This window comes from Mixophyes fleayi, chromosome 5 (genome assembly GCF_038048845.1).
Source record: "Mixophyes fleayi isolate aMixFle1 chromosome 5, aMixFle1.hap1, whole genome shotgun sequence".
Taxonomy (NCBI): Eukaryota; Metazoa; Chordata; class Amphibia; order Anura; family Limnodynastidae; genus Mixophyes; species Mixophyes fleayi.
In genome coordinates this window covers 13262652-13278654 of record NC_134406.1, presented here as the reverse complement: position 1 = coordinate 13278654, position 16003 = coordinate 13262652, and the positions used below count along the sequence as shown (strand labels likewise).

General features: G+C 44.1%; 1 protein-coding gene across 1 annotated transcript in view; it reads left to right on the top strand.

Moving 5' to 3' along the window:
• The first annotated feature begins 591 nt into the window (after positions 1 to 591).
• LOC142158080 (PHD finger protein 20-like protein 1) overlaps positions 592 to 16003 on the top strand; it is a 42262-nt gene continuing 26850 nt past the window's right edge. Inside the window, exons 1-2 of the mRNA XM_075211693.1 lie at positions 592 to 785; positions 6308 to 6414. Of these exons, the coding sequence (XP_075067794.1) occupies positions 6332 to 6414 (83 nt within the window). The 5' untranslated portion in view covers positions 592 to 785; positions 6308 to 6331. The remainder of the gene's footprint in view (positions 786 to 6307; positions 6415 to 16003) is intronic.

Here is a 16003-nt window from a genome sequence, read left to right as displayed (position 1 = left end):
TTATACTAACATTGGTGAGATATATACAGTGCTGGACACAAGAGGTCTGTACTGTATCATACGCTGGACGTAAGAGCTACATAAATGAGGTCTTATGGAAAACATTAAAACATGGCGTATTCATTTACTCTCTACCCCAGCAGTGTGGTAATCAGAAACCATCAGTAACTAAAACCTGAGAGGCAGCCACAGCATTCTCAAAACATATTTTCCATTAGTAATCACATAAATACTCTGAGTTAATCATGATGATAATTATTTGGTATTATATAGACTCTAATTATTAGAACTGTAACCTAATGGGGCAGGAGCAGAATAAGATTACACTGTGAGTTTGATTCAGGCTGCCAGGGAGAACAATGAATAGTAATGATACAATGTTGCAGATATTATACATTTCTCACTATAGACTATGGCAATATTCTACTAGCCCCGCCCACACAGCTGCCCGGGTCACATGACCAGCCAGCTGACCTCTCCTGGGGAGTAGCCAGGCACGCCGGAAGTCACGTGGCCTTCACCTTGGAGACGGCGGTGTGAGCGTCTCCCTTTGACGCGCTGACCCGGAAGTCGCGGGTCCTCGGGCAGTGACGTCGCAAAATGTGATTGGCTGACGGCGCTCAGAGGGCTCTCTGGGAGCTGCGGGAGGGAGTCCGGCGGAGAAACGGCTGGAAGGATGAGACTCCCAGGAGAGCAGATTCTGCTTTAGCCAAGCGGCGGCGACGGCTCTGTGTCCTGTTCTGGCTGAGCAGTTTGCTGCGTGAATCGCAGAGGAGACAGCCGGGGTGAGAGAACGGTCTGACACCGGATAGAGGTGACACAACACACCGAGATATCGCAGGGGAGAGAGAGCGAGAGTCACCACTGTATGACAGAGGGAGGGAGACAGAGACCACAATATGACAAGGAGGGAGAGAGACCACAGTATGACAGGGAGACAGTGACAGAGACAACAGTGTGACAGGGAGGGAGACAGAGACCACAGTATGACAGGGAGAGAGAGACCACAGTATGACAGGGAGAGAGAGAGAGACCACAGTGTGACAGGGAGAGAGAGAGACCACAGTGTGACAGGGAGAGAGAGAGAGAGACCACAGTGTGACAGGGAGAGAGAGAGAGAGACCACAGTGTGACAGGGAGAGAGAGAGAGAGACCACAGTGTGACAGGGAGAGAGAGAGACCACAGTGTGACAGGGAGAGAGAGAGAGAGACCAAGGTGTGACAGGGAGAGAGAGAGAGACGACGGTATGACGGAGAGAGAGACGATGGGGAGAGAGAGAGAGACGACGGTATGACGGAGAGAGAGAGAGACGACGGTATGACGGAGAGAGACGACGGGGAGAGAGACGACGGTATGACGGAGAGAGAGACGACGGTATGACGGAGAGAGAGACGACGGTATGACGGAGAGAGAGACGACGGTATGACGGAGAGGGAGAGAGACGACGGTATGACGGAGAGGGAGAGAGACGACGGTATGACGGAGAGGGAGAGAGACGACGGTATGACGGAGAGGGAGAGAGACGACGGTATGACGGAGAGAGAGAGACCCCGGAGCATGACTGGGGTTTGAGAGAGACCACATCATAGAGAGAGACCACGGTATGACGGAGAGAGAGAGACCGCGGTATGAGAGAGAGAGACACCCCGGAGGATGACTGGGGTTTGAGAGAGAAAGAACAAGGTATGACCGGGAGAGAGAGAGGCCACGGTATGATGGGGGAGAGAGAGAGAGAGAGACCCCGGAGGATGACTGGGGTTTGAGAGAGAGAGACCACATCATAGAGAGAGAGAGACCACGGTATGACTGGGAGAGAGCGAGACCACAGAATGACGGGGTTTGAGAGAGAGACTTTATTGTGACACGGAGTGTTGGTGGTGTGGAAGGGTGGGTAGAAATGAATAACCGAGAAGGAAAACGGAGGTTGACTGAGGAGTGCGCGAGTGAGAGACCAGAGGATGCTGGGGTTTGAGAGGGAGAGAGACCAGAGGATGCTGGGGTTTGAGAGGGAGAGAGACCAGAGGATGCTGGGGTTTGAGAGGGAGAGAGACCCGAGGATGCTGGGGTTTGAGAGGGAGAGAGACCAGAGGATGCTGGGGTTTGAGAGGGAGAGAGACCAGAGGATGCTGGGGTTTGAGAGGGAGAGAGACCAGAGGATGCTGGGGTTTGAGAGGGAGAGAGACCAGAGGATGCTGGGGTTTGAGAGGGAGAGAGACCAGAGGATCGTGGGGTTTGAGAGGGAGAGAGACCAGAGGATCGTGGGGTTTGAGAGAGGGAGAGTCCAGAGTATCACGGGGTTGAGAGCGTGCGAGACCACAGAATGACAGGGTTTGAGAGAGAGACTTCAATGTGACAGGGAGTTTTGGTGGAGTGGGAGTATTAAATCACATGGGAGGATGGGTAGAAATGAGTAACAGAGAGGGAGACCGGAGGTTGACTGGGGAAGGAGCAAGAGAGACCGGAGGTTGACTGGGGAGCGAGCGAGAGACCGGAGGTTGACTGGGGAGCGAGCGAGAGACCGGAGGTTGACTGGGGAGCGAGCGAGAGACCAGAGGTTGACTGGGGAGGGAACGAGCAAGCGGAGACTTGAGGGTGGTGAATTTTGAGTGAGGGAGACCAGAGGATCGTGGGGTTTGAGAGCGAGAGAGACTCCAATGTGACAAGCAGGGATGGTGGAGTGGGAGAATTAAATCACATGGGAGGGTGGGTAGAAATGAATAACAGGAGGGAAAGACTGGTGCAGTCTAGGACAAATAAATTATAGGGGAGTGTGGCGATACAAAATGAGCTACAGTATAAACTCAGTTGCTACTTTATTAGGTACAACTTTACACCTGCCAGTTAATGCAAATATTTAATCAGCCAATCATGCCGCAGTAACTCAATGCTTAAAAGTATATAGACATGGTCAACAGGTTCATTTGTTGTTCAGACATAACACCAACATTGGGATAAAATGTGATTTAAGTGACTTTGCCCGTGGAATGATTGTTGGTGCCAGACTGGGTGTTTCAGTATTTCAGAATGTGCTGATTTCCTGGGATTTTCATGCACAACAGTTTCTACAGTTTATAGAGAATGGAGCGCACAACAAAATTACTTATTCAAGCTGACACCAATGCGACAGTAACTCAGAAGAGACCCTGAACGCACGTCGAGCTTTGAAGTGGATGGGCTACAGCAGCAGAAGACCACACTGGGTTCAACTACTGTCAGCTAGGAACAGGAAACTGAGGCTACAGTGGGCACTGACTCGCCAAACATGTACAGTTAAATATTGGAAAAATGGTCCAAGATCTGGCGAACTCTTCTGTGACCTTCAGATGTTAGGGTCAGAATTTGCCGTAAACAACACCTATCTATGGATCAATCCTGCTTTGTGGCAATGGTGGTCACTGGCAGTGGTGGTGTAATGGTTTAGGGAAAGTTCTCTACCAATTTAGAGTTTTTTTAAATGCTACAGCCTACATGAGTTTTATTGCTGACCATGTGCATCCATTTATGACCACAGTCTACCAATTTTCTAAAGGCTACTTCCAGCAGGATAACCCATGATGTCACAAAGCACACGTCATCTCTAGCTGGTTCCACGGACATGACAGTGAGTCCATTGGCCTCCAGATCTCAATCCAATAGAGCATCTTCAGGATGTGGTGGAATGGGAGATGATGGCCACTGTACGATACTGACATGTCAACATGAAACAGAATCCCAAAAGAATATTTCTAGCACTTTGTTGAATACATGCCACAGAGCACTCGGGCTGTTCTGAGCAAAAGAGGAAGGCGGGGGGCAATTGAGCTTACACTCCCTGCTTTGTGGGAGGGTGCATAGCCTTTTTCTCTCTTTAAAACCAAGTTTTTCATCACCTTGTTGGTGCCAGGGAGCGAGTCTTGCCCTATGCTTCAAATGGGGGATGCATTTAGCACATTCTGATTGTGCTTCTGGGGGAGTTTTTAGGAGCACTTTGAACAATATCATAAAAACCTTCAAGCCCACTAAAATGATACAAAAATAAGGACGCCCAAATGTCCCTTCTCCCCTTTCATATGTAAATGAGGCTTAACTGAGCGATTCTTTAACGGAACGAGAAAGAAAGAAAAGATTAATTACGTAATGAAGCTGGTCCTAAAGTAATCGTTGGCTGGGCTTAATATTTCCACTATGCATGTTTTTTCTGGTGTACCCGTAAAGCTAGACACAGATTGATTATCTGCGTTGGGATGCAAGGATGGGGAAGTTGTCCGTACCTCAGTACAGTGGCTATATAAAGTATTGCATCGATTTTGGAAAATGCATCTTCAAACTATCTTCAGCGTGAAGATCAAAGTACAAAAGCAGCAATTCTGGGATTGATAACCTATTTCAAACACCTATATTTTCCTCTGGAGCACTGTCAAGTCCATCATAAAAAGAAGGGAGAGAATATGGCACTTTATGGAACTTTGAGTTCGTCTAGAATAAGCCATCCTCTATAACTGAGCATCCATGCAAGAAGAGCAGTATGGTAACGCTGAAAGTTAGCTGTCCATGGCAGGGATGAGAGAAACTGTCCATTTGACAGAAGTGGCCCAGACACTATGCAATTGGCATCAGGGTGAAAAAGAAAACCATTGAAGAACTCACATGAATTACTGCCTACAGTATGCCAGAAAGCATATGGGATACACTAATATCAAGTGGAGGAAGGTTCTATTTCCTGATGAGACCGAGTGAACTTTTCGGAGTCCAGAATCTATGTTTGTCACAAATCTAACATCATGCATTATCCAAAGAGTATTATCCCTAATGTGGAGCATGGTGGTGGGAACATAATGCTATGGGAATGCTTCTCTTCAGAGAACGGAAAACTTGTCAAAATAAGGTCAAATTGGATGGAGCCAGACATGGACAGATCTTGAATGAGGACCTGCTGTAGTCTTCATTAGTCCTTGGATTTGGTAGATGATTTATGGTCAAGCAAAAGAATGACTCTCTGCATACTCGAAAAGCCATATTGGAGTGTCTTATATTTAATAACAAAACGGGGTCCTGGAGTGGCCCAAAGTAACCCCAGACCCTTAGGGGTATAATTACTAAACAGCAGGTTTGAAAAACTGGAGATGTTGCCTATAACAACCAATCAGATTCTAACTTTCATTTATTTAGTGCATTCTACAAAATGACAGCTAGAATCTGATTGGTTGCTATAGGCAACATCTCCACTTTTTCAAACCCGCAGTTTAGTAAATATACCCCTTAATCTCATTGAAAATCTCCCTCTCATAACCATCTGCTGGAAAGATTGTGACTGTACACACTGTACAGAAATCTGCCTACACTGCTGGTCGTATGTGTGTATACACTTCCACATTTGTCCGACATCGTTGATCGTGATTTTTAGGAAGTTTAGAAACACAAATCCACATTTGGTACGATAAAACATGATCGTGAGAGCGTACACACTCTTGCAATATCTGAACAAACGGTCATGAATTGCGTGATCTGCATGATAATTGCATTGGTGTGTACCCAGCTTTAGACTATATAACGATGCTTGGCATATCTCATCCTAGCCAGGGCATTTTCAGTAGAGATGAGCAGGCTCGGATTCCGCTAATCCGAGCCCACCCGAACAGTGTGGATCCGAACGGGATCCAAGCACTGTTCGGATATTTCCGGCGTGCAAAAAATTGAAAACCAGGCTCTGTCCAAGTCTCGCGTCGAATCTCGCGAGGGGTGGGAGGGAGGGCCCAGAACAATTCCATCTTGTACCTCTTTTTTTGGCATTATGTGCTCAAGCTACCTCGGTGCAACCTTTTGGCCTAAAAACAATATTGTGAGGTGTTCAGAATAGACTGGAAATTAGTGGAAATGATTGTTATTGAGGTTAATAATAGCGTAGGAGTGAAAAAAAAAAACACAAAACTGGTTTTCAGCACTTTTTTTATGCTTTTTTAAAAATAAATCAGAACCAAAACCTTTCGTCGGATGTTTTGGCAAAACAAATCAGAACCCAAAACCTCAAGCTAATCAGAACCCAAAACCCAAAACACTAAAAGTGGCCGGTGCACACCCTTAATTTTCAGTCCACATCTATAAGACCCTGAATAGGTGGAACAAGCATCCTTACTGACAAGGTGTCATATGTGCATGTTGTATTATTACTATTATATTGTGATACAAATGTGTCTGCACAAGTAACGTTGCATTTTTACTCAGTCTGTCCGGTTTAGCAAAATTGCTATTAAAAAGATAATAGATATTCAAATTAAATAGTAAGTAGTTTCATACTATTTCCTAATTGTAAATTATATTTTTCTCTAGGTTGGTGGAAGAGAAAAAGCTAAGATGAGTAAGAAGCCTCCGATTCGGCCTGGAATCACGTTTGAGATTGGCGCACGGTTAGAAGCGCAGGACTACCTGCAGAAATGGTATGTTCGTTTCTATGTTATAATCACAGAGCTGTCGCATTTTACTTTCTTGCTCCTAAACAGTGCGGAATAATGAAGCATTTTATAATCTACCACATTTCCTCACACTGCCTTGACCCTGTTAAATCATTTATCAGAGCTTCTCCTAGTAATTATAGACCGATCATGTCTGTGTATATGACAGTCATCCGTATCCAGCAATCGCTTACTTTTTTTATTTTACCTTTCTGGTTTTTTTACATTCAGGATAATGGGTTTTAATGAGTGTTAAAACACAGCTTCTCCATTTAAGCCCCATTTTTTCCGTTAAGTGACTCTAATCAGCCAAATTATATGTAAACCTACAGGAATGGAGTAAGAGAGATCACCAGGTGACTGCTGGGTTGTAGGATAGGCAGTCTGCATTTTATTTTTGTAACATTGATAGTCTCTTTTTGAAGTTTTCCAAATGTTTATATATTTAATCTATTACCATTTAAGGTTTATATTCTATGGGACACTTTCAGCCCTCCTTTTGGGATAGTTTTCTGACTCTTGACCTTGTGAGTGTGGAAGTGACGAGGATACTTTTACTTAGTTGCTTATTAGACCAATCATCATCATAATCTATTTATATAGCGCTACTAATTCCGCAGCGCTGTACAGAGAACTCGCTCACATCAGTCCCTGCCCCATTGGAGCTTACAGTCTATATTCCCTAACATACACACACAGACAGACATTGACTAGGGTCAATTTGATAGCAGCCAATTAACCTACTAGTATGTTTTTGGAATACTTTGTTCATCTTCTGCCTCTGCATCTGAACCTGTGGGTGACCTGTATTTCGTTTTTTTGTATTGTGTATTCTAATATATTTAATTTTGTTGCTTATTACCATGTTCTGTTTGAGTATAGTTGCTTGTTGCTGATTTTAGGCGATATCATTATTATTGACGGTCTATTTGTCCGTCCCATTTCTATATACATGGCACTTAAACCGTTATCCTGCTACTCAGCGCTGAGCAACAAGATCACTACCCAGTTTCCGAGCTTAGGCATGTGGCTGGATTATTATTATTATTATTATTATTATTATTATCTTTTATGTATAAAGAGCCACAAAAGGTCTGCAGCTCCGCACATGACATGTATAATAGTATACAATACACAAACAGCAATGATCCATTGTACATTACATAAGACATGAAAAACAAAGTTAGACAAACACTAGGCATCTACTGATGAAACAAACACTACTCAGATAACTAATTCAAATCAGTTTATTTATGGGACAATGAGTGAGAGTCATGGTAATGTTGAACATGAATTTAGTCCTGGACTAAAGAAAACAAGGCTAAGGAAGCAGTCCCAGAGGTATAGAGGGTGATGGATTTGTAGGAGTGTCCTGTTCGTGGGAGCTGACATTGTAAGGGAAAGGCACACATAGGGTGGTGCAGTGGAGGTGGTAGACGAGGCAAAGGAGTTAGGAGGAAGGCTGATAGGCTTGAATACCGAAATGATCTTAAGGACACGCTTGAAGCCTTGTAGAGTAGAGGCTAACCGGATATTGTGTGGGAGATCTGTTCCACAGGAGGGGAGCAGCTCGGGAAAAGTTCTGGAGTTGGGAGTGGGAAGAGGTTAATCGGTGTGGTAGTGAGGCAGCGGTCGCTGGTAGAATGGAGAACGGTGGCAAAGAGTGTGGGTAGAGATGAGGTTGGAGAAGGGGGAGGAGGATTGGTTGGGAGCTTTATGGGTGAGGGGTTTAAATTTAATTCTGTAGGCCACGCAGAGCCATTGCTGCGCCTGGCATAGAGAGACAACAGAGAGAGAGCTACGGGAGTGAAAACTAAGGTAGGCAACAGCAGTAAATATAGACTTAATAGGAGAGAGTTGGGTAGACCAGAGAGAAGGAGGTTACAGTAATTAAGGTGAGAGATTACAAGGGAGTGAATAAGAGTATTGATGGCTTCCATGGTGAGCGAGTGCCGGTGTGACCAGATGGCTTACTTTGCTACCAGGTCTGTCGGGGAAAAGGGATGTTCTTACACTGTTTATCTGGGATGCTTTTTCACCAACCGTAGCTGACTGTTACTGACCACTAATACTGGTGTCACTACCACCAGACACTCGCCGACTTGTGAATGCCAACTGCGCATTAGTTGTAGGAGGATAAGACTGCCATCACCAGGCTCCTTCACTGGCACCTGGAACCGCTTACTTCTGGGTTCTGGTATAGCTGCTGCAGCACATCTTTGCTGTGGGCTGGCTGGTACTTTCTTACTGATTACCGTGGAATCAGGACTGCTGGGTAGCGGGCAGAGTGTTGACACAGAGACACTCGGTTCAACACAGGACAGCTGGGGAACGGATTAGAGTGTAAGCTCTTATCTGTTTGTCACAGGATACAGCAGGCAATAGGCGTCAGGCAGAATCTTCAAGCAGTGATGTTTTATTGCTAAAGGGTCCTTATAAGGACCATTAAACACTTGTTGAAGGTACTAAGGATCATCCAGAAGTACAGATGGTATACATTTGAAATACAAAACACAGCTTTTTATACTGTTTCTGACACGCACGTTGGCAGGGGGTAAACCAGCCCCCCTATCCATATCTGGCATCACAACATCTGATATATTACATTCAGTGTTTAGCATCAGGATGCAATATATTCTCTAAACTTGGATTTAACACACTTTAAACTTAAATTTAAACTGTAATTTCCCAAATTACTTGCTGGTGCATTATTCAGATAGTTTCCCTATCTTTTTAAGACACAGGATAGAAAGGTAACAAACCCTTGCTTTGTTTTCAGGCTAAAAAGATGTGTTGATCACTCTAAGATTAAAAGGCTAAATTAGCATGAGATTTCCTTCAGAAAGGTTACAAAACAACATGGCATACTGCCTCTGAAATCAGACCATTTCCAATACAAAAATTAGTACATTTGCAATGATATACATTGGCGCTAGAGCCACTAATTTAATTTTAAATAAATTTATGCAATAAGTTAATTCTAGGTGCGCCATTCACGGACAGATTTTGGTTATATTACTGAAGTGGAGGTGCCAGGTTTTGGAAAGGGACTGAACATAAGGTTTGATGGAGAGGGAGGGGTCATCTTCGACTCCTCCCTCTCTTTCAAACCTTACATTCAGTCCCCCTCCAAATCCTGTTGTCTCCACCTCTGTAATATAGCCAAGACCTGGCAGAGTTGAGAGACAAAAGAGGTTGGTGTCATTAACAGAAAACTAGGTGGGATGTGAGGAAGCCCTGGAGGGGGTGGGAGATGATTATTAACTGAGAGGCAGCAGGAGACACGATACATAAGGGGAGGGGTAAAGGTCAGGGGGGGAAGATAGGTTCTAGTGATAGCATACAGGTAGTACAGATGAATTACAAATGGATTTACAGTCCGATAATGTCCCAAACAATAATGATTGGATCATTGCCTGTTATTGGGTAAAAAATAACTTTGGGGGGAGGGGTGAGCACAACACACTCTGCCATATTTCATTATGGCAGAATCTTCATTATAAGCTATTACATATAAACATACTCAGTGGCCACTTTATTAGGTGTACCTGCTCAATCATGCAAATATCTAATCGGCCAATCATGTAGCAGGAACTCAATGTACAACAGCATGCAGACATGGTCAAGAGGTTCAGTTGTTGTTCACACCACACACCAGATGGGGGAAGAAGTTTGATCGTAGTGACTTTGACCGTGGAATAATGGTTGTTGGTACCAGCGGGATGGTTTGAGTAGCTCAGAAACTGATGATCTCTTGGGGTTTTCAGTCTCTTGAGTTTATAGAGAATTGTGCACAAAACAAAACCATCCAGTGAGAAGCTGTTCTTGTTAATGAGAGAGGTCGGAGGAGAATGGCCAGACTGGTTCAACAAGAAGGTTATAACCAGTGGTTAAAGTGGCGGTATGGAAAATGTAGGTGAATGGAATTTGATAGTTTTACAATCCAGAGCAGAGAAGAGGCGATATGGCATTGTACACTGGCCCACTGCCGAAAAGCATCTCTGAACGCACACAGAATCTTGATGTGGATGATCTGCAGCAGCAGATGACCAAACCAGGTTACACTCTTGTCCACTAAGTACAATAAACTAATATTACAGTGGGAGCGTGCTCGCCAAAACTGAACAGATGAAAAATGTCTCGTGGTTTGGTGAATCCTAATTTTTGCTTTGACATGCAGATGGTAGGGTGAGAGTTTGGTGTAATAAACATGAATCCATGGATCCATCTGTTTTTGTATCAACGGTGCATGCAGTTGTCGATGGTGTAATGGAATGTTTCCTTGGCACACATTTGGCCCCTTAATACCAATTGAGCATTGTTTAAATGCAACAGCCTACCTGCATATGGTCAGCCACTTTATGGCCACGGTCTACCCATCTTCTAATGACTACTTCCAACAGGATAACACACCAAGTCACAAAGCACGCGTCATCTCAAGCTGGTTCCACAGACATGACAATGAGTTTAGTGTACTCCAATGGCCTCCACAGTCACAATTCTTTATTCTGGGATCAAAGAGGTGTCCTACTCAATACTGGAAAGATGTTCCTAATAAAGTTGCCACTGATACATTGTAGTGTGTTAGTGCTCATCTAATGTTAAAGGGAGCTGAAATGTTCCAAAATATTGTTCTTATTTGCAAATGCAAATTTTTAGGTTTCTCCAGTTTTGTGCAATACATCTCCTAATGTTAAATTATTTGTAACCGCTTGTACTAACTTCTGTTACATTTTAAACATATTGGGCCTGATTCATTAAGGAAAGTAAGGCAAAAAAAATGTGTAGGTTTTCTTCTGGACAAAACCATGTTACAATACAAGGTGTGCAAATTCGTTTTTTATTTTGCACATAAGATAAATACTGGCTGTTTTTTCATGTAGGACAGAAATACTTGATACATAGCTTTATTTTTACACTGACATTTAAAGTTGATCTAGGACATGCCATACTCCAATTATAAATCTGTCCTCACATTTTAAATTTACCTCCCCTCCAATACATCATGGTTTTGCCAAAGTGCAACGGTTTTTTTTTTTTTTTTTGCTTTCCTCTCCTTAATGAATCAGACCCATTGTGTTCTGTAAAATAGCTTAAAGAATATATCCACCTTTATTTTTACCCTTAAATAATATGACCTATATCAACATAATACACATTGTGGCTTGCCAGCTGCTGTAGGACTACAAGTCTCAGCAGTACCTGCCAGCCTCTTACAGACTTAATTTACAGTTACTTGCTGACTGTAGGCGATTGTTGGGCTCAGCTCATGTTTGAGTGACACTTCATGCACAATCCATGGCCTGGTGATATAGAGGCAGCATTTCACCAGGTTGCTGAAGTTTAGTATTGTTCTATTGATATGTGTGGTGGATATTACATATTACATAAATGCTTAAAGCTGTAGTTCTGCTCCCATTTATGTTAATATTGCAAACAATCCTGGATTAAAAGAAAAATAACAAAGTTTCCTCCTGAGACGCGTTTCACCCGGAGGCAGCTTGTAACTAGCGCTTGAAATCCTGAATAGTTCTTCCTGTTTGAGCCTGTATTATGTATTCCCCTGGGATGGCGTCCTCTGTACATCTCCCCAGCCTGGCCGGTGCTATAGCGTCAGGGGAGCTGTGGTTTATGGAAGAAAGGGCTGAGCTGTTCACGTGCTGATTGCACTATTTTACCCGCTGTCTCCTTGCTGAGCGGAGGCACAGACCGGGGACTTTGTGGTTTGTGTTTATGTTATTGTACAATAGGCGTTCTCTAATGAAATTAATCTCTTATTAAATGTTCTGTCTTAATGTTTACCATGGTCAAGATACTTTTGTTTTCAGTGTCGATATCACAGTTTGTTTTTCCTAACTAAGGGGATCTTTAACCCCAGAGAATTGCCTCCATAGATGTACATTATTTCCAGACTGAATCATTTACTGTGTTTATTGATTGAAAACCATTTAGTACATTGGGTCCCATTTGCTCCCTTTCTAAGTCAACTAGGAAAATGCCTATTTGGTGCTTTTATATAAAATCAAACACTCTTGATATCATGTTACATATATTTCTGTATACTGTACCATGTTATGGTCCTTGTTTGTTCTTGTGTAAACCTTCCTAAAAGGGTGCTATTAATAAAATGATGTCTGTTATTTGTATGTGTTCTCCTAATGTTAAAGAAGATTTTTAGGGTGCAGTGAAACATCCGTCCCGAATTAGTAGAACCAGATGGATATTATGAAACCTCTAGTTTGGAGGTACGCTCCCTTACTGACACAGTACCCTCCCTTACTGGTCTGTCCGCTGGCTGCTCCACCCGCCGCCTGGTCTGTCCGCTGGCTGCTCCACCCGCCGCCTGGTCTGTCCGCTGGCTGCTCCACCCGCCGCCTGGTCTGTCCGCTGGCTGCTCCACCCGCCGCCTGGTCTGTCCGCTGGCTGCTCCACCCGCCGCCTGGTCTGTCCGCTGGCTGCTCCACCCGCCGCCTGGTCTGTCCGCTGGCTGCTCCACCCGCCGCCTGGTCTGTCCGCTGGCTGCTCCACCCGCCGCCTGGTCTGTCCGCTGGCTGCTCCACCGGCCGCCTGGTCTGTCCGCTGGCTGCTCCACCCGCCGCCTGGTCTGTCCGCTGGCTGCTCCACCCGCCGCCGCCTGGTCTGTCCGCTGGCTGCTCCACCCGCCGCCGCCTGGTCTGTCCGCTGGCTGCTCCACCCGCCGCCTGGTCTGTCCGCTCCACCTGCCTAATCTAAGGCATTCACAATCTCGTGCACAGTCCACTAAGCTCCACCTGCTTGTGTGCGTCTGGCAAAGGGACGTGTGGTTAACGATGACATTTGTGCTATAGGGAGGACAATAACATTTTGTACAATATGGCAGCCAGTGAGATCATTTGTCTCTGCACAATGGATTTTGTGCAGTGTGACTGACAATGGGATCTCTGGAATATTACTGGCAATTACATATAACCCTGAAATAAATACACTATAATATGCCCAAAATCATCCACAAGGATAGAAGCTTGTACTTAACTGGTTCACATGTACAAATGGTCTCATCCTTTTACTGTTTTTAAGGGGTATTTCTTTCCAACAAGGAGTCTGGAATATATTGTATACACACAGACATATATGATTATTTTGTAGTACATTAGTGGCTACTGAAAAGTTATTCAGCAGAGCAGAGAGGTCGATTTGAGAGATATTTTGAGATAAGTGATTATTTAAAAAAAAAAGTTCATAAATGGTTGATTTATTCTTGCAAGACTTTAGTCTCATAAATAGTCTATGATTTAGGGTTGTTTTTAAAAATGTGTTTTAGGTATACATTATAACGTATTATCTGGGAATCCGCAAGTCCAAACATTCTAGATCAGGCCTAACCAACCTGTGGCTCTCCATTTACATAGATATACGCATGAGGATGATTTTTAGAAGTGCCTGAGTTTTGTCGTAGACGCCTGTACAGGTATAAATGTCGAGTCCACCATTTCTCCTGATACGATCGTTAATGATTTTACCAGCAACTGGAAGTCCCGATCAGCAGCCGATTCGTGTGTACACACTATACACATCTTACATCTGTCATAACCATCGGCTGAATAGATGGTGACTCTGTAAACGCTATAGAAATCTACCTACACTGCTGGTCGTCCGTGCGTACACACTGCAGGATTTACCCAACATCGTTCCATTATTTATATAGATTTTTATTCCGGTTATAAAATCAAATCAAATGATACGATGAGCTTTGGAATGATAAAACATGCTCGTGGGAGTGTACACACTAATGTGATATCGGACCTAACAGCCGTTTATTGTGTGCTTGGTATGATAATTGAGTAAAAAACCTGTGCTGTGTACCCAGCATTACTGTGATCACTGGACGATAGAGAGACAGAGCTCTGCCCAATGAGTGATAAACTTAGTTATTGTGCTTTCCAGATCTTGTCCCAGGCACAAAGAAGGGATTATTTTACCTTTAGGGTATTTATTGGTTGGATTTAGAGCCGTAGAGGATTGACAGTCCCCGGTATAGTGGTCACTTTGAGGACAGAACTGTCAATAGTGAACATTCTTACGCCAGACTCTGGACAGACCGAAAACACAGCCTGCTGCTTACAGGGCCATCCAGCATTTGAGTCGGTAGGATGAGCGCTGACAGCGCAGTTCTCATGGTGATCAGTGAATCATTGACTTGAGGACCAGCTTTGTAGCTCACAGTGCTAAATAACTTTATCCGTCCAGAGCTACATAGCGCTTCACTGAAGAGTTATTATGGCCAGACCGTCATACGCTGTTGTGAGCTGCCCTAAAATATGATCCTTTTATGTCCGACAGGTTGTATTTTGGAGAATCCCTTTAAACTCGTATGACTATATAGATATATTTGAATCCAAACGAACCCCCAGCATCTTGTGAAATTGATATCAAATTTACATTACAACATTGGGCCTTTTACCTCTTTCAAGTCTGTTCTATTTCATGATGACCTATACAGTATTGTAATGTATTCTATCAGTGTGTTTATCTCTACAGAGCCTGGGACCAGCATCCTACTATGGGGTTCTCTTTTCTAATCACATCTTCCTGCTTTGATAATGGCTATTCTGTAACTCCCGGCTGTCCATACAGTTAATGGAATATCCCCGGCTTTTAGCAAAAGAGCTCTGAGCTGTACAATAATTGTACAGTAATAAATACTTATAATAATTGTTACATATGAACATCATAGGCCTTAAAAACAAAGTTTGAAATCCCCTTAGATTGTACGCTCCTCTGAGCAGGGCCATCTCTCCTCCTGTTTCCACCACTTCTAACTCTGCTCTCCAGCTGCTTTGCCCTCCTCCTCGAGGGTCCTCCACCCCATGTCCACTCTCGCTCCCTCCTCCCCCCTGGGGGTCTCCCTGTCTTCCGCGCCCTCCTTCTTGGGCCCCGTCGTTTGCGGATCCTCCCTCCCCTTTCCCCGCCCTCTCTAGCTGTGCATTGAGCTTACTGAGTTACTGTGCTTACTGTTTACTGTACTGTGCTGTCTCCCATTGTATTGTAATTTGTTTGTCCCTGTACGGCGCTGCGGATGCCTTGTGGCGCCTTATAAATAAAAATTAATAATAATACATGAAATGCACACATGCATTTGACATGTTTTGTGAGTATTTTATTGGTGGTTGAACACTCTTCCATCGATTTGATTTACATAATGCTTCTGCAAATGAAGCGCATTTAATATCTTTATCTGGGTACAGTCTGCAGCCAGTGCCCGAGGCTGGTTCAGATATCGGTGCAGTGTGTGCTCTGTGGTTTCACTGCTAGGAGCACTGGCACAGTACGCTGAATACAGCCATCGGGATCATTGATATAAATGTCATTACACCTCTTGTTCTCATTGCACCGCGCTAGGAGCACTCACATCGTCCAGTGCAGGATACAGATTGTTTTTCACCCTGACTGACAGGGCTAAGGGGCAACTGCCCCAAACCTAGTTGTATGCAGATGAGCAAAGTAGGTGCTTCGTACAGGCAGTCTAGAAAACTAATTCTGTCGTAAAAAAGATTAATGGGTTTTGGTCTCTTAAAATTTCACATTTCATTCATTG